This window comes from Streptopelia decaocto (assembly GCF_964273445.1).
Source record: "Streptopelia decaocto genome assembly, chromosome: 18".
Lineage (NCBI taxonomy): Eukaryota > Metazoa > Chordata > Aves > Columbiformes > Columbidae > Streptopelia > Streptopelia decaocto.
Genome location: NC_138673.1, coordinates 3,813,437 through 3,831,697, shown reverse-complemented (window position 1 = coordinate 3,831,697; position 18,261 = coordinate 3,813,437). Strand labels below are relative to the sequence as shown.

The window sequence follows — 18,261 nt, the reverse complement described above, 5'->3', positions numbered from 1 at the left end:
TGTCAGGCTCACTTAATTTTGTCAAGCATCCCTCACCTACTTTCAGGACAGCCACAGCACCCCATTTTCAGGACTCCTCATTGCATTAATTTTCATGCCTGTCAGAGAGTGCTTGGAGGAAACAATGATCTGGCAGTGGCTGAGGAAAAAATATCATCTTGTTTAAACCATATTTTAGAGGAGGCTTAATTGCTGCAGGTGGCAACATTCCTGGAGAGACAAATCACAGCTCCTGGCATCATCGGGCTGATTTCCCCAAGGGAGGTAGGGACATTCCTCATCCTTTCTGTCCAGCTGCGTTCCAGAAATTGCAGCATTGTGGTCACGCCTAAAGAATGACAACCAGGAACTAAACCTCTCCACCCTGCTCCCTGCTGCCCACACACAGTTTCTAATAAAAGAGAATTTCCACCTAAAGCGGGCAGTGGCAGTCATGTGTCTCTCTGGCTTTCATGTTGGATTGAGTGTTGCTCTATTTCTAAAGAAAAATGCACATGGCCAAATGTAGAAGCCTTAACTCAGTGAATTGTTCTGGGTTTATGTTCGGCCAAGAAGCATCTTTCCAGAGAAAGAACATCTCCTGTCTCAAATGAAGAGGGTGTTGGGTTTGGTTGTTTTTTTTTCCTAAATTTATCTTTGTAACATTCTGCAAAAGCAACTGTGGTGAAAGCTGAAGAGGGAAGCGTTTTATAAAAGAAACAGTTATCTGCTTATAAACACTTCTCATGTTAGGAACACACATTCATGCTCAATTTTTCATCCCTCTCTCTGCAATGGAGTTGCAAGTAGTGGAACACTGGAACTGGACTGATCTAATCTGTGTTTTCAGAGCGGGTTTTCAGTTTAAGGATTTGGGGTTTATTAGCTGAAGTAGTAGGGATTAATATATATGGTCATCAATATACAAGAGCTCAGAGTGGAAGTGGTGTATTTTTAGCCAAAGAAAGGGAGAATAATGTTTATAAAGCTGAATTATGTTCGGAATACAAACTTCAGTGTTTTGGAAGTCACAAGAGAGACAGGATAGAAATTTCTGGATTTGCATCAGTACTAACTCTGGACCCGAACCACAACCTTGGACAAAACCCACCCGAGTACTGAGAAAAATTCCCTGTCCATTTTTTACTGTGATCTTCAACTCTACCCCAAAACTTCTCAATTAAGCTAGAGGTCTCGTTCCCAGCTCTTGTTATTGACTCCAGGAGATCATAGGAAAATTTCACAGTTGCTGTATGGATGTGCTCAACCCAGTGGTTGCAGCAGTTGAGCATGTTCATAAAAATAATTCCAACTTCACACAGTGTCCCTTTCCACTTTGGTACCATTTTGAGGCCTTGTCTCTAATTGGGAAGACATGCCACGTTGAACAAGGCGAATTCCTGAAGTGCCAATGAGAAATAGGGTCAGAGAGAGCATTTTTCCTGATCTTTCTCTTCTACGATTCATTAGAGGAGCAAAACACCAGCTCTTCTCTCAACATCTTTTCTTTCTTTTAAGATGGTGTGTTTGTCAGGGAGGAACACGAGGAGCTGAAATACGAAAAACTCTTTGCTGGCGCAAATAAAAGCAGCGGTGAGGCTACTATAAATAGATAAGCACTCACACCCAAATCAACGTGAAAACACAGGGCTAGAAGGAGCAAGTTGACACAGGCTGAGCCCATTGCAAGACTGCACAGTAAACTCAGGTGTGGCGACAGCAAGAATACTGAAGTAGGTGAAAACAATAGCCATTCAGTAGAAATAGCAAACTGTGCCTTCAGGGATTGCCTTTTTTCCCATTTTGACGGTGTCTCATGCCTTGTGCACGCCGTCACTGTGTAATTCTATAGAGTACACGTCCACAGAAGCCAGATTCGGAGTGTAAGTGGGAAGAGGCAGCTTAACAAAGGCAGAAATCCAGCGACAGAGCTGGTGGGCTCTGAAGGCACCCAATTTGTAACGGTTTTTGGCAGTGTGGTGTTAGTTCCTGGCTAAAATTTGGACACGTAAAGGAAAACAATCAAAATGCTATCGCTTGACCGAATATCTAGATTATTTGTAATTTGTTGTGCAAACAAGCATAGAGAAAAGGACGTGTTAATTCTTATCTGCCAAGTTATTCAGTAAATAGCCGTGTAGAAAGAAGAAGATGTGGAGTGAGAAAATACCTCAGAGAGATGGAATTTGATCTGGAGAAAAGGATTGGAGCACAATGAAACAGTTCATCGAAGATACCATCTAAATGCTATTTCATGCTGTTTGGGTTAAAAAGATAGTGACTGAAAACTGGCGGATAAAACAGGGAATTGGATATATATATACCATGCAGACACATAGTTGCTAGAAAGTACTACATTAGGGTTTGTAACCACTTATTAAAATATCCTTAGTTATTTATTACCAAATATATTTGGGCTTTTAACATGGAATAATGACTGTTGAATAAATGAAGAATGAGTCTCTCATCTGCTAGTAGCTACTAAATAACTAAATAATAGGTTCTCACAGGGCAAAAAGAAAATCAGACCATAATTTGAGGTTAGTTCCAGAGCATATAGGAGGTGATAGTTACAGAAAACAACAATGCATTAATTCCTTGCATAGCAAAATAGTAGCAAGATAACTAGATACTTAAATGTTTGGTTGCTGTTCATGAGGTCTTAGATTACATTTAAACCAAATCAAAATAAGAAACCTAAATAAATACCATATTGGAGAACAATTCCATAAATACATCTGGTTTCACGGATAAAAGCAGCTAATGGTAAATTTAACTAAAGAAAACCATCAGAAGTAACAAGTCTGAGATAATTTTGAAAAGGTGAGTTTTTATTCTGTTAAGTAATGTGATTTGATAATTTACATTAGTGCACAATTTCTCTACAGAAAAATAAGAAGTTAATCTTCCTCTATTTTGTCTCCGGTGCTTGCACATTTCTGCTCTATAACACCATTTAGCACTTCCTAAAATAAAAGTTGTGTGAAGGAATCATTAACAAACTTGTTCATTAATCTAAAATTTGTTTAAGTTGGTACACATCAGGCGGATCTCTAGATTAGCTCCATTTATAGAAACTTCAGTAGAGTATGTATATATCTTAATTTGTATTTTGTAAGTACAGACACCTGCTTAGAAATGACCTCCCATTCTGCATGCCTTTGAATCAGTTCTGCACCTGCAGGTATACGAATTTTGGTACTTTCACCTGCAAAACTCTTCCCCGTGTGGTGTTTTGGCTTTTGGAAGCATTTGGATGAAACACTTTCTGTTTGTTGGCTAGTGCTCCATAATAAATCAGCAAAAATAAGTGAGTGGATGGGCTGTCTAGAGTCATATCACAGAGAAGCGCACTGAGCACACAGACATCATGGAATTGCTTTACCAAGATGTGTTTCCATCCACACAAAAAGCTAAATACGCGTCTGTCTTCCTCTGTATCAATATAAACTCTGATTTAACAAGTGACCCGTTTTTCTTTAGATGACACTTTGATGAGTGTAGAGCCTGACTGCCCGTGTGGTGACTGATCACCTTGGCTGGTTTATGTTCCAAGATGTCACTGGAAAGAGTCCGTAATCCCAGTTGCACCATTTCTCACTTGCTGAACAGTTTCATGTGAGGCAACCTGGTTACCAGGAGTGATCAGCCCATGTGCTGGGGGTTTGGTTTTGGCTGCTTGGATATCCACATCTCTTACCCATGGTAGCTGTTCTTACAGCTGACTGCTTTGGCCAGAAATTTGTCTTAGGTGAAACGTTGCTTTTGGTGCAAGCCTTCCTACCCCTCTTAGCACAAATTCGAGACCAGGACCCCTCTCCCTCTTGGGCAGACACCAGTTTCTTAAAGCAAGAAGGAGCTTGGAGGTGGAAAGTTGCAGACTGTCCCCCTAGTCTTGTGAAATACTGCTGGTTACCGTGCACTTATCTTGAATAAAGCATGTTTCTGTGTAAAGGGGATGTTGTTTTATAGACAGGCAAAGTGTTCTGCTAAGTAGGTTGGCTCCACTAGGCTGGGAGACCAAGCGTACCTAATAATCAGCCAGCCCAGGCTGTGGTAATGTGGGTTTGCTGGGAGACAGCAGAGCCGCATATGGTAGAGGGTTTGGAAATGGAAAAGCAAAGAATTACCAAGGTAAACCAGGAATGTGCTTCTGAATCCTCCAGTTCTTGGTAAATATTTCTGTTTAAATGTTGATATAGCTAATATGATAAAACCTTTTTGCTCCCACTGCAAGTTAATCTGGATAGGTACATCTACTGGTGGTTTTTTCCTTTTGATTTATCTCTGAAAGAGGAAGCAAACAGACCACTGTGGAATTCCAGTTAGCCTGCAGTGCTTGCTAAAGTCCCGTCTTTCAGCCTTGCCAGATGTATATTTATTTCCAGAGCTTGTCTTTCAAGGAGTGCTAAAAGAGAAGCAACAAACGATGTGCCGTGTGGAACAAATGGTTAGCTGGTTTAATTTAAAAAAATGTAAACATAAACCAACCCCATGCCCCTACACATGATGATTCACTCTAAGAAAAAAACATAATAAACCCCTTTGGTCTTACATGCGCTAGCAGAAGTTATGTTATAAAACACAGAGCTGCTGTTCCTTTGCTTCCACTGTGTAAGATAAATCCACAGTCTGAGAACCAGAAACAAACAGAACTAAAAGCCCCAAGCCATCAGTTCTTATGTTAGACGGGTACTGAGCGTTATCTTTGAAGTCACCATGAATTACTGGAATGCTTATATCCCACTGTTCCATCCTATTATTTTTTATTTTTGAGCAGAAGTGTCTTTTAGAAAGAAAGCAAATCACATTCTCCCGAGCAACTTAGTGGAGTCGGCAGCACAGCATTCAGTCCGTTCCTGACAGGGCTGGCACTGACAGGGGCTCGGGGCCGAGGGCTGTTCCTTGGCTCTGGTGGGTTTTGCCAGCCTTAAATGTGATACTGGAATTCTACAGATGAACATTTGCTATTGGCATTTGGATTTCTGCACAATTGCCCTTTTGCTAGACTGCTCAGGAAGAATACAGTCCACTGCATCATCTTATCACAGAAGAAGATATTAGGGTGGGTAATATATATAGATATATATATTGATACCAAATACTGTATGGGAAACTGTTTTCATGTAAGAGCAACATCTTCTCTTGCACAGACAAGTGTAAAGGTTTGAACTCTTGATTCTTGGGTCCTCATTGTTCCCTCAGATTTTGCTGATCTAGGACAGAAGAGATGGGAGAAGATTTATATAGATGCAACAGTTGCAGCTTGCTGAAATAGAGTGCAGAATTACTGTCGTGTTTGTCTCCTGACGGCTTTATATTCCTACCTTGTCCCTTTCCCAAGGGAAACTATAAATGAAAAACAGGTATAGGGTGTTCTCAGAGCATCAGCCCAAAAAAGCCAATCTGTGGGAGGAGGAGGTTTTTCATAGGTGTTATCAGAAATTGAAGTGTTATATTTTCTGTTCTGTTGGGGTTTTTTTTTCCCCTCCAGTATCTGCATCCATGTATCTGTAACACATTTGGGAAGAGTTACTGAAAACACAGCTGGTGATGGCTGCCAGGAGGGAGACAGAGTATAGTTCCAAAGCTTACTCAGAAAGCTTATTCATCTGATGAGAAAAATCAACTTAAAGAAACTGTTGTAAGGACTGTTTCTACCATACACAGGTTGTCCTGTCTGCAGGGTGTCTGGAACAAGATCGGGTCTGCTCTCTCCCCTTTGGGACCCAAAATCAATCAAGTTTACAGCTCCCAAGTCCCACCTTCCCCAGGTAGCGGCACTTTGGCATCACATCCCATTCAAACTTTTCAAATCACCCCGATCAGATAAGTGTGCCTCCTACCCTCTGCTGCATACTTTTGGGTCATTAATTGGTCTGAAATCACGCAAGATCTGTGGATGCTGAAATAAGAAGAGATGTTTCTGTTACTGAACATTATAAGTTACCTGAAGTGACACGTGCTGCCGCAGAGGCTTCTATTGCCGGTTCATTAAAATGAAATGTCAGAATTGCTCCTCAGAGCTCAGGCATTTTATGGACCAGGTGGACAGAGGTTTGTGCTGGGAGAGTATCAAGAAATAGGTTCCAGGCTTAAAGCTAATTTGCAGTGGGGCTCTGTGAGCGCTCCCTGTAATTGCCTCTGCTCTTTTTTTAGAGGACCGTTGGTTATCTGGGTTACTGGAAGATGTTGAAATCGTTATCGTAGGATCTGTGATTGTGGTTCTGATTCAGCTCCTCCTTTGGAAGTCTGTGGCAACCTTTTGTGTGTCTTTGTGGGAACTGAGTCAGACCCTATATCGTTTTAAATCAATGTGCTGACATTTGGTGCTGTTTCATGGGATCGTGAAAATGCCTAGAGACAACAGCAGGGGACTGTGAAGCCAGCATGAAAGATCTTTACAGGCCTAACACCTTTGCAGCTTTGTCCCGTTTTTATGCAGAAACCTGAATTTACAGTCTCTAGGCTGAAGAATAGGAAAGTTCAGCCGCTCTGTCAGTTAATGGATGGTTTGGACACAACGCCTGCGGTAACGATCATCCCACCTCTCCTGCCTCATTGTGCCTGAGCAGGAAACCTCACCTGGGTCAGTTATTTGCTGAGGAGGCAGAGGGAAGAAGGCATATTTATTGCATTGCCAGGTTGTGTGTGTCTTTGAAGAATTCCTTCTTCTTGTGTTGTCTATTAAAATGTATATTCTGTTTGTCATACTGCAGCAGGGGCCTAACCACAGAGCATGCTGATGGAACACAAAAAGGAGGTCTTATTGCTTCAACCCTGTCTTGTTGAAAGTCTCTATAATGCTTTAACATTGTGCTTTATAAATAATTATTACAACATCTTAAGCTCAGCCTTATTCAAAACATTCCAGGAATGGAAGAAAAGGAAAATGCTCCTTAAATAGATGGACTGAACCAGCTGGGTGGGGAAAGATAAAAAGAACTGCATGTAAGTTTCTACGCAAATGTTAAAATACAGAGTAAGGAATTATAAAATTTCCTATCAGCTTAAGATGATTGTTGCAGTAGTGGTTGTGACCTGAGTAGCACAAGCCATTCCCAGTGCAGTGCTCACTGTTCCATGCTGTGCTTCACTGGTGGGGGGGTCTGGCTTGGTCAAATGAGTTCAGGAATCAAAGCAAGTCATTACCGCAGTGTCTGGATGGCACCAGGTGATCCTGTTCCTTTGGAAAGAAGCTTCCCAGAGTATTGTGTATTGAGGGTATTGAGAGGGTGCCAAGCTGGGAAGGCAGAACATGTCTCTTTGTGCTTCACTGCGGTGTTCAAGTGCAGGTCTGGAGAATTATTACTGTTCGTTTAAGGATGTAAGCTGATACATACTTAGCATGGATGTAAGTGGGGCAGCTCATGGCTTGTCCTCATGGGGCTTATGACGTGGACAGTAGCATGGTGCTTCAGGAGAGCTTGCTTAATGATGCCTCACAAATAAAACAATTAATTCGACCCAATTTTAGTCTCAGTAGGGTGAGTTTTGCAGGTGAAAGTACCAATCTAAACTTTGTATTAGAAGGACCTTGGTGGTTCTTGAAGGTTGTGCACATTGTCTTGAAAAACTGGATGCAGGAGAGAGGGAAAGTGTTATTTAGCCTCTTTGGCTTTGTGTTCAAATGCAAAAGTCAGGATTTGGGCTTTTCTTTGGTCGAGCTCATGGTTGCCTGCTGCTCCGAAAGCATCACTCATGCTGTAGGATGTGTCAGTGCTTCCTCAATGGCACACACAGTCTGCGGCCTCCTGGGTCACACAGAAAGGCTGAAAAAAGGACCATTGTGTTCTGAGTAACATGTAAATAGTGTGAGGATGGGAAATGTCTTAGTACCAGGTGCTAAATTAGTCTTTTGAAGTGTTGACATTTCTTTTTAAATGCATAAAGTTCACATGCTACACAAAACACTGCATTTGCAATTCAGATAGTGTTGAATTAGAGTACTAATCTCAAACCCATGTAATAGATTTTGAGCTGGAAATCCCTGGGAATGGTGCTGATCACCATGTCTGAAAACATGATTGACATAGTCTCATGAGAAGATAGTGACAGAACATGCAAATGTATTTAATATAGTTAAATAGGGTTGTCATTTTGTCAAATAGTCTGGCTGTAGAGAATGAAATGGAACTGCAGCATGATAAAACCTTGCCAATTAATAACGCTTCAACTAGCAAAATAACAACTGTTTGAAGATCATGAATAAGAAGAAGCTGCTAGGTAGGAGGAATTGATAGATGCATCAGTTTCCCTCTGGAAATTTGATGCTAAAATGAGATATCTCTCAGATGTAGACCATTAAAATGTGTCCTTCATGGACTCTCAAATCTCATTCTACCCTTGAAGATGCACGTAGGGCAAAACATCCACACCTGGGTGTCTCAGTTGGCTGGTGCTTTTTTCAAAGGGTGCTGAGAAATCAGTTTCTGCAGGTGTCTCAGGGCCAGGACCATGGGGTTGTGTCAGTTGGATTTAACTAAATTTTGCTTTAAGACTTGGTCCAAAGCACAGAGTGTTTGAGCCAAGACAGCCCATCGGGTTGATGTGGTTGGATCTCCCACATTTCTATAGAGTTCGTTGAAGGTGGAGATGGTGTTAGTGTTGTGTATCAATACTTGTAACTATTTGTTCTGAAAAATCTGGTGTCTGTTGACAGCTGGGTTGCTTGGATTCAGTCTTCACTTGTGACTCATCACAGCAGCCTGTTACTGCCTGCGAATGTTCCTTAGCTTTGTGTATGCCAGGTCATATTCCAGCTATTAGGATTTGAAAACTTTTGCATGGAGAACCTTGCATTGCTGTCACGGTTGCAAAAACGCATTGTAGTTCTCTCAGTCCCTGTTTTTGTGATTGTTATGGTTGCCTTTGCACGTCTCAGGAAGGGAATGGTGACAGTGCCCGGTGCCAGGGATGCTTGTTGCAAACGCTGATAAGTGTGTTCCACCTGACAGACCTGGAACAAAAAGCAACAGTTTGTTTCTGACCCAGAACTATTAAGGTTCTCAGGGGAGCTGTTTTGGAAGATACATTCTGGCCGAGCTGCATGTAATTGTTTTGTAACATGGATAAATGACCCTATTCCAGCCATGTGAAATGCTACAGACTCCTCTGTGTCTCGCACCAGAGGCACAGGATGAACAGAATTGCTTTAAGTCGGTGACCAAGCAGGGACCGGTAACACGGGGCTCTTCATGATCCCTGTGATTTATTTGACAACATCAACCTTTTTCTTTTACGGTCTATTTTATAAGAAGCTACACATGTGGCACTCGACCGGATGGTGTTCAGCTGAATAAACCAGCCAATCCGTTACATTCCTTCCATTTACCTTCCAGATCCCTGTCATTAATGTAATATTAATGACCAAGAGACTAAACTGACAAGAACATCAATCCCTCCGTTTGAGCGTCCTGTAATATTTTTACCACAGGCAGGTCGATCAGATGAAAAGCCCTTCAATTAGAAAGCTGAAATGCTGCTTTGTCTTAACCGAGGCTATTGACAGAACCTGGTGCTGCTGCTTCATCACCCAGTGTCTTGTAATTACATTACTTAGTTGGATGGAGAATGGGAATTGGGTTTTTTTTCCCCTCTTTTTCTTTTGGTGCTACCCAAAAAATGATGGAAAAGCAACAGAAGAGTCTCTCGGGACTGCCACAGGTTTGAAGGGAGGGCAGCGATGGGAACTTGGATTCCAGATGTTGCAATTTGAATGTTGAAAGGCAATTGCACGTGCCAAATTTACAAGTAGCAAAGAAAATCTTGGCTCTGATTTGGTACCCGTGAAGCGCAGAGCAGCTCCCTGCCGACTCTGGGCAGCTCTGTGGGAGTCTTGCTGCTTCCCGGGTGGTTTTGTTTTTGTTGTTTTCTCCAGAGAGCTTAATTAGGTGCTTCACTTTAGAGCCTCTCTGTAGGTATCCAGTTGTTAAACACTTTAGTTGCTGATTGAAGGGTGTGATGAGTGAAAAAGGAATATCTTACAGTCTTCACTGGTTATTTTTATGTACTAAATAATGATATAAATCTCGTAAAATAAGGATGCTTTCATCAGCCGCAATCTTAAGCATATTTCCAAATAAAACTTTCCGCATTCAATTAAGTGTGCCTAACAGGTCACCTGGGAGAATTAAAGCCATTAGCAAATACTAGAGACAATCAAAGGAAAGGTGAGTGGACTTTGCTTCATCTCCCTTGCTCATTTCTATTTTTAAATATGTATTTTGTTCCCTTTCTACTTGCTGCAGTCTCTCTTCTCCTCCTCGCGGGTCTCTGAATACCAGCTGAATTTTCCCAAAGGGGAATTGTTCAAAGGTGAGGTGCTCAGAGCTGAGAATTGGTTGGACACTTAGTGCATACAAAATGAGCCACAGTTTTGAATTGTTTGGCATAGTGTAGGTGGATGCTGCAGAAGAATCAGACTGCTTTAGAAGCTATAGTATAAAGTCCATCCATCCAAATTGCAAAGGGTTTCTATGTTGGCCCTTGAGCAAATGATTAATCAAGCGTATTAAGGTTTCAGAGGCTAGAGGTCCCTTCCAGTCTCAACCATTCCCTGATTTTGTGACGTGCATGCAGAGGAGAGAAGAACAGTTTTAGAAGGTGATGGAAGATGGATTTGGCATCAAGAGTTCAGTTTGAAGGGAGGAAACTGTACAACTTAAATAGACTCCAATGGTGATAGAAATTATGGGAAATGGGTGAAGTGGTGACTTAAAAAGCAGTTGTGAGTGTAAAGAGATGGGAAGTGAAAAGTGGTTGTGGGTAAGTGATGGCACACACAGTGAGGGGAGAAAAGAGGATTCTGAACCAAATCACTGCTCCGCAATGGGCCAAATGGCGAAAGAACCAGCAACTGTAGTGAATGTCTCCCAGACTAGCCTGCCAGCATGATTCACTTCTGATAAGGGAAGAACATCTTGTTGGAGATGAGAAGGGTAGTTTATAGTTTTATTTATCAGGTAACTGTAACTTGAACTTCTAAGTGCACTTGTATCTCTACAGAAAACAGATAAACTACTGATAGCTCGCAGCATTGCATCAGAGCTGATAACTCATCTCATCAACCTGTTGTCAACCAGACCCCACACTAGCATGTATCCTGGCTCGTCGCTATCTATGCCACACAGAGGTTAAATGTAATCATCTCCTTTTGGTTGTAGGAAATCCTGAAAACAATGCTCACCCAACCTAATAATGGGGGAGAAAAGTACTGACCAACAAAGCGGGTCTACCCACATGTTATTTTGTATTTTGGTCTCTCTGCTGGCAATGCCCATGAGGGATTAGTTAAGAGTGCTTGTAGATGAAGGTAGATACTCATCTTTCTTTGTTCCTGCACAAAGATTTCCCAGACAGGAAGACAGCAAATGGCCAAAATTTGGCATGAAATCTGGCCTGGACTTGACAGGAAAACATATTCTTGGGTACTGGCACAGAACAACTCACCAGTACTACATTTGTAACCCCTCTCTAGCTCTTTACGATATTTATTCTCCTTTTATTAAAAGAGAGTTAGAACCATTCATGTTTGAGAAGGCAGGGCGTGTGACTTTGTGGTCCGTATCCAGGTCTGACACACCATTCCTACCGAGTGTGTGGAGCCAGGACCTGTATCCATCACTGGAAACCGGGTACCTTGGTTATAGCTGTTTAAAATTTGTGATGCCGTAGGGGTGCACAGAGGTGGAAGGTGTATTTAGGCTTATCTATTCTCCTGTAGCCTTTGCCATCCATCCAGGCACAGAATGGAATTTAAAACATCGTCATTTAATGTCATCTTGTCTTTTATGGTATGTCAGTGTCCGTGTTTGACTTGGGAACTTTCAGATTCTTAAAGGTGAGGGCTAAGAGAAATGAAGTGGTTAATGTTTAAACGAAGATATCACCTGCATTTGTAACGTCATTCCATTGCTCAGCTCTCCTAGTGCCTCTCAGCTAATGAGCTGGAATTTGATGCTCTTAGTCACAACCCCGATACTCAGAAGCCTGTTCCTGGTGTGGTTTGCATCATGGTCAGTGGTACATTTTGCCACCTGCGGTGACGGGTGTGGTGTGTGATTTTAACCGCTTAGATCCCTGCAAGGTACTGATGCGGCTGGGAAAACTTAATGCAGTGCAAGAGGAAAGAGTGTTCGCCTGGCCAGAAAATAGAGGTTCTGCTCAGGAGAGGCAAATGCTTGCACGTGGGTGTAGCTGTCAAAAGGGACCACAGTTGTGCAGCCCTTGAATATACACGGGAGCCCTGCGGGTTTTACTTTGATCAGCTGGCTCCTGCGCTATTCCAGGTTTATCTGTCTTCAGTTGCTCTGACTGATGGCTTGTGGCTGCCACGGTACCCTGGGTGTTGTCCCTGCCAGCTGCAGAAGTGCAGTACAGTTCAGCTGACTTTGCTCAGGAAACTCAGGGAAATTAAATCAATCCCAGTGCTTGCTTCTTAGTTTATTGTCACTCCACACACATTTTCTTTAGGCTTTGTGTGGCGATCCCAGCTGCCTGGTGGCATGGATGGTTTTCCTTATGCACGTCTTCTTTCCAAGTATTCAAACCCTGACACTATGTCCTTCTTTGCTGCATAATGTTTATATAATAAAAGAAGGAAAATATGGCAAACCTCAGCAGTTCAAATATGGAATTTCATGGTGCTGAGCCCTCTTTTACAGAAGCTAAATGTAGAAACTATAGAAGGTTAACTCAATATCCTCGTATAGGAAAGGCTGCAGGTGCAGTTGCTGTAGCTGTACAATAAAATCCTTCTTTTAGACCAGCAGCATCAGTCCAAAACGTGGCTTGCACGGTTAGGTTAACTGTATCTGTGTGATCTCATCCATCCGTGTGTCCTCAATCTGAAAGAAACGTGTATTCAGCTTGTTTTATGGGGCCCTTACAAGCCTCTCCACATTCAAATGCAAATACTTAATAACCGAAGCTTAAGGATCATATGATTCGTTAGACAGTAAATCTGGTGGTTCAGCATTGTACACATATTTGGCAGATTATAGGTTTATCACTGACAGCTAATCTTTTAAAGAACTGTGGCTTAATTCCTTTTGTTAACTAATTAAAAAGAGAGAAAAAAGTTAAAGCTGTAATTAGAGCTATTAAAACGTGTATTACTCAATGGCCTATACAACTAGGATAAATGTATAATTAGGAGGTTTGTCCAAACATGATTAGAGCCAGTCACGTGTCCTAGGCCATCAAACATTTACGTGTGCATGAGATTGAGAGTAGTAAAGTCAGTATTAAAATATGCATATAAACCATGTCATACTCTGCAGAGAAAATACATTAACTGTCTTTTGGCATATTATAAATATTTAACTCTAAGCATGAAAGCTTTTTTCAGATGAAAATTCTGAAAGGATTGTGTCCAGCCTATAGCTTCTAATGGGATAATGTCACTGACAACAGCAATCAGACCGGGGCCATCTGTCCCCATGATCCATCACTGTTCTTGCCTATGATTTGCTGATAATTTAAGAAATTTAGAAGTGAGTAGGTAGCACTTTCCTGTTAGTGATGGGTGCATTCCCTGAGGCATAAGGATCTGCATCCCTTCCAAAACTCAACTGTTCGGGGGTGTCATTTGCTCTAATAGCTCTTTGCTTCAAAAAACTTCAGTTGCAAGCACTGACCCAGGAAGAAGAGGCTGAAGTATTGAGGTTTCTGGGCTTAACCTATGGAAGAGGAATAAGCCCGGGTGCTGCAAGCTGACTGAGATGTTGTCAATTTTCCTGCTAGAGTGAGAACTATTTGCACAGACAAACAAATTACAGAAGAGCTCCAAAGTAATGTAGAAAAGAATAAGCTGCTTCAATATATATCAATTTCTGCTTGCGGAGGACTGTAATTCACTTAGAAGTCTCAGCTGCCTATACTACTTTTAAGCACAGATAATGTAGAGGAGAATTTGGTGGTGTCAGCCCTTTTTGTCTCACTAAACTGCTGAGAATCCTGGGGTAGGACAAAGAGGAAAAAGCACTTGGGGGGCAATCTGGTGCAGAGGAAATGGTAGAAATGTCCTGCTCCAGCTGGGGGAGAACGGAGCTTCCTCTGCCTGGGCCATATCTGACTTCCCCATTTGTTTGTGTTGGTTGACATGTTCACATACACACAGAGATGTGTTATGTGGATATAAATGTGTATATAAATACACACACATGAAATGGCAGCATGCACACGTAGTGGTTTGGGGACCAGCGGTTCATGGGGTCCAGTTTGGGGACCAGTGCTCTGGGGGTCCGAATGAGAAGCAGCACAAGAATTTTGGAGATCTTTCAGTGGGATGAGGAATCAGCTCTTTAATCCTAGATATAGAGCTCTAAAACCTGGCACAATATAGAGCTCATTATAAATACTTCCCTAATAGTGTTTTAGACTTCTATGTATTTTGCCTAGTTGTTGTACCTAAATAGCTGCATTGTCCGTAGTCTTCAATATAGCATCTCAAAAGGGTGATACCATTCATGTCTTTATGTAGCTTATGCTTTTATAAGACTCCTTTTATTGCCAACTGAAGTCAGAATCTCATTACGTAAATTTGGATACTGCTGCTTCAGGGAACATAGATTAGATATTAAAGAGATATTTGAAGTGTGGAAGCATGGGATAACCAGGGACGAGGAGTCGGGGAGAAGAATGAACATGTTACTTGTTGCAGATGATTTCATTGTATTGAGACTCTGATTCAATGGTATTGATGGAACTGAGTCACACTTCACCACAACAGGAAAACTTTGTACAGTTTTCCTGCTTTACACGAGGAAGAGGAGCCTTCAACAGCATTACTGGGGAGAAATTCCTATCCAGTGCATTCACTGCGAGTGATACTGGCGGGTGAGCACAAACTTGAGTCATTTTTGTGTAGGTATTTCAGATTTGAGGAACATCCAGTGCATTTGCAAACTTGTCATTCTACAGGTGTACCAAGCGCTGTCTACATACTCAGTCCAGGTCTGGCAGGTGACTATTTTACCCGTCACCCTCTCTGTGATTCAGATCGGAACTTCTTAAGAAACCAAAATCAGCCTCTAGCTCCCCTGCTCTCTAATTCTGTGTGACTAAGTCATTCAGCATGTTATAAATACTGTTGCTTATTCCAAATGCATTGGTTACCTGTGCGCCAATCATTGTCAGCATATTTCTGCAGTGGGGTGGTTCAGCGTTGGGTAATTGGCAGAAATTAAGAAGCGTGAGTCACAGTATTGCCCTTTCTGCAAACACCCACGTGTGGCTGGTGTGGATGTGCAGCTTATGGGAGATATATGAATGATTGCAGCTCTGCAAATGCCATGCCAGCAAACCGGGAACTTTGTATACGTTCAGAAAATAGGCATTGATGCAGAATTTACGTTAAAATAAGAGGAATTGAAGAGTGCGCAAAAGTGTTTTGAGCTGCTATAGGAATCATCAAGAAATTCCTTTCAACCAGGGGGTTAGAGCAAAGACAACAATGAAAACGTGTCAGTGGTAGATTTTTGTCTGCTGATGGATGTATTTATGACGGACGCACGTGGCTTGATGGCTGCCTGGCATTCCCATGTTTGAGAACGAGAGCCCTGTGCTCCGGCTGAGCTTTGCTGTAGGGCACGAAGTCGCTGCCCTGTAACTCCACTGCTCCCCATCTGTAGAAAGAGAATCAGTAATTGCTCGTTGTTCTCAAAGCGCTTTCATGTTTAAGGGCATATCATAATCCCTGCTGTTTTCCTCACAAATGAGCCGTAGAATAGTAACAGTAAATTGAGAATTTGTAGAGGTTAGATTTGTAGAAATAGATTGCCCTGTGCTTACAGTTTTCTGCAGTTGACTGTTTAGTTTCTGGACCTGCAATTACTTCTGGGTGTAGCTCAGGCTGCTTGGATGTCTGAGAACTTGACTGTGCGTATATATCAGATATTTAGGCATCAAAGTGTTGTGCCTTATGCCTTCACACACAGCACCTAGAAAACTGCAAGTATAGTGGAAGAGATTGGCTTGAAAATCAGGTCCTTGCAGTTTATGGAAACAAGGAAATGGGCCATGAAGAGAATTCTGTCAGGTGAACAATCCCTTTTGTCCATTTGAGGCTGTGTTGTGCTGAACGTTGAGTCCATCTCCTCGTTCTCTTGGGTTGCCTTTTACTCAGAAGGGCACGTAATTGTCCTGAGGTTTTTCCAAAGTGTTCAGTGTTGAATTACTCTGCTTTCCTGCTGCGAAGGGGAGATTTCTGCTTTTATTTGTGGAAAATGGAGTGCAATAGGTGCTTAGCACCTGTGAACAAACTTCCCTTCTTCCGTAGCTTCTAATGAAGGAAAACAAATTTGGGAGATTGCAGGTTCAATTCTTTCACGGCTTTGAAGAGCCTTTAGGATCTCACCAATCATAACTTGTCCCCTGGAAGGCTGGGGAAGTTGGGGTTGTTATTGATTTTTTGGGATCCGAGTGCAAGACTCATAACACTCAACCACCTCCCCAAACCTTCCACGTTCCACTTGGGTTTAACAAGAGCAAGCTGCCTCCTGAGAATAAACCACGGGTCTTCTGCTGCCTTAGGAGATCTCTGGAGTGTCACTGGGTAAACATGTATTATTATTATAACTTTTATTTCATGCCTATAAATCTTCACAAAAAATATTCTCCTTCTCCAGAAAGAGACACATGAAAAGAGCCTGAGGTTTTAAAAAATAAATGCATACAAGAGGGTCACTTTCCACCCACATGGGTTTATATTTCCCTATTTATGCCCCTTCTACTGTTCATCCTGAATTCGAAAAGACAAGGGGAGACCTGCTAAGGTGTTTTCTGTCTTTTCTCAGTATTTCTGGCTGCTTGTGCTCTCACGAGGCCTGGTTGGCATCGGCGAAGCAAGTTACTCCACTATTGCACCAACCATCATAGGAGACCTTTTCACCAAAAACACGAGGACCCTCATGCTGTCTGTTTTCTACTTTGCAATTCCTCTTGGCAGGTAAGTGACATAACTGCTGCTCTCATCTGCTTTTGGCTTTCCAAGTAAGCTCACACAGATCTTAACTTGCTAATGATGATAGTTCTTCTGTCTTTGGTTTAGACAGGAAGATATTGTGATTAGTGACTAATTAGTTGCAGGAATTGGGTTCTTTTTCTAGCCCCGGTTCATGTGACTTCTGGGAATTAGTGGGACAGATTTTACTATTTTTTACAGCACTGAGGTGGAAATGGAATAAAAATATTTTAGCCGACTCTTTTTTTTAGCGTTATTAAATTAAACTCATTTTGAATAATGTTATATTGGTTCTCTGAATCCTTGCTTCGATTCATTTGATTTCTGGGCCTTCTTTAGCCAATGTCTTTTAGATTACTGTGAAATCAAGATCTTTTAAGACAGTGGGCTGAGTTTTCAGAAGTGAGTGACTGGGTTCCTGCCTATGTGACAGTCCAGTTATCAGAGGTTTCAAGAGAATTATGCTCTACAACATAGACAACTTGAAATTTTTCCTTTTAAAAATACTTTTAATTTAAGCTCAAATTCTGCCCAACCTTGAATTTGGCCAGTCTGACTCAGCTTGGAAAATGTGTCTGAGCCAATCTGAGATGACTGGGTAGTTGCAATAGTAGTGGCCAGTCCATTTGAGTGCTATTGCCACTGAAACAGCAATTAGAAGAAATCACAAAGAGAGAAACTGTAATGAGCATTCGCACTCAGTCTTAACTTAGAGCCAAGCCCATGGATGCCTCACGAAAGCAACAGACAGACTCCGATGTGGAGTAGTTATTTCCTCTGGCGCTTTCTTTCAATTGAGTTCCCTTATCAGCCCAATGCAATATCTGATTGTCAGGACAGGAGGGAATCTGTGATTTTCTTTTATTATTATTTTTAAAAATTCTTTAAATAATGGCTGACCCTCTATTGTGAGGTCGTAGACAGGCTGGGTTCACATAGTTTGCATGCTGATTCCCAGAGTTGGACAACATCCTGTGCACAAGTGGATTCATTTCCAGCAGGGAAAACGTGGGCAGCAGTTGAATCCTTCCCAGCTCAGGGAAAAACTTCTGGTTTAGGGTGCTGTGTTTTACAAATTAGAGCACTTATCCTTGAGATAAAATGCACAAATGTCCATTTGCTCTTAAGGAAAAAGAGATCGCAAAGTCCTTAACTGGTGAAAAGAGCAACTTCCTAAGAGGGCCAAGGATGCCCAGTATTTACAGAGAATTCAGTGAACTAGCAAGGGATGACAAATACTCATCCTGTTGGGTTTGATTCTGGAACTTCATTATCTCAATATCCAACAGAGGTTTGGATCCATGGTCCTGTTGCTC

General features: G+C 41.9%; 1 protein-coding gene across 4 annotated transcripts in view; it reads left to right on the top strand.

Moving 5' to 3' along the window:
* SPNS2 (SPNS lysolipid transporter 2, sphingosine-1-phosphate) overlaps positions 1-18,261 on the top strand; it is a 151,716-nt gene that overhangs the window by 56,899 nt on the left and 76,556 nt on the right. For all 4 annotated transcript variants that reach the window (XR_014185623.1, XR_014185624.1, XR_014185625.1 and 1 more), the window contains exon 4: positions 16,779-16,930. Coding sequence is in view for 1 of the 4 variants with exons in the window: in XM_082068221.1 (XP_081924347.1) it covers positions 16,779-16,930 (152 nt within the window). In the remaining 3 variants the exon portion in view is untranslated. The remainder of the gene's footprint in view (positions 1-16,778; positions 16,931-18,261) is intronic.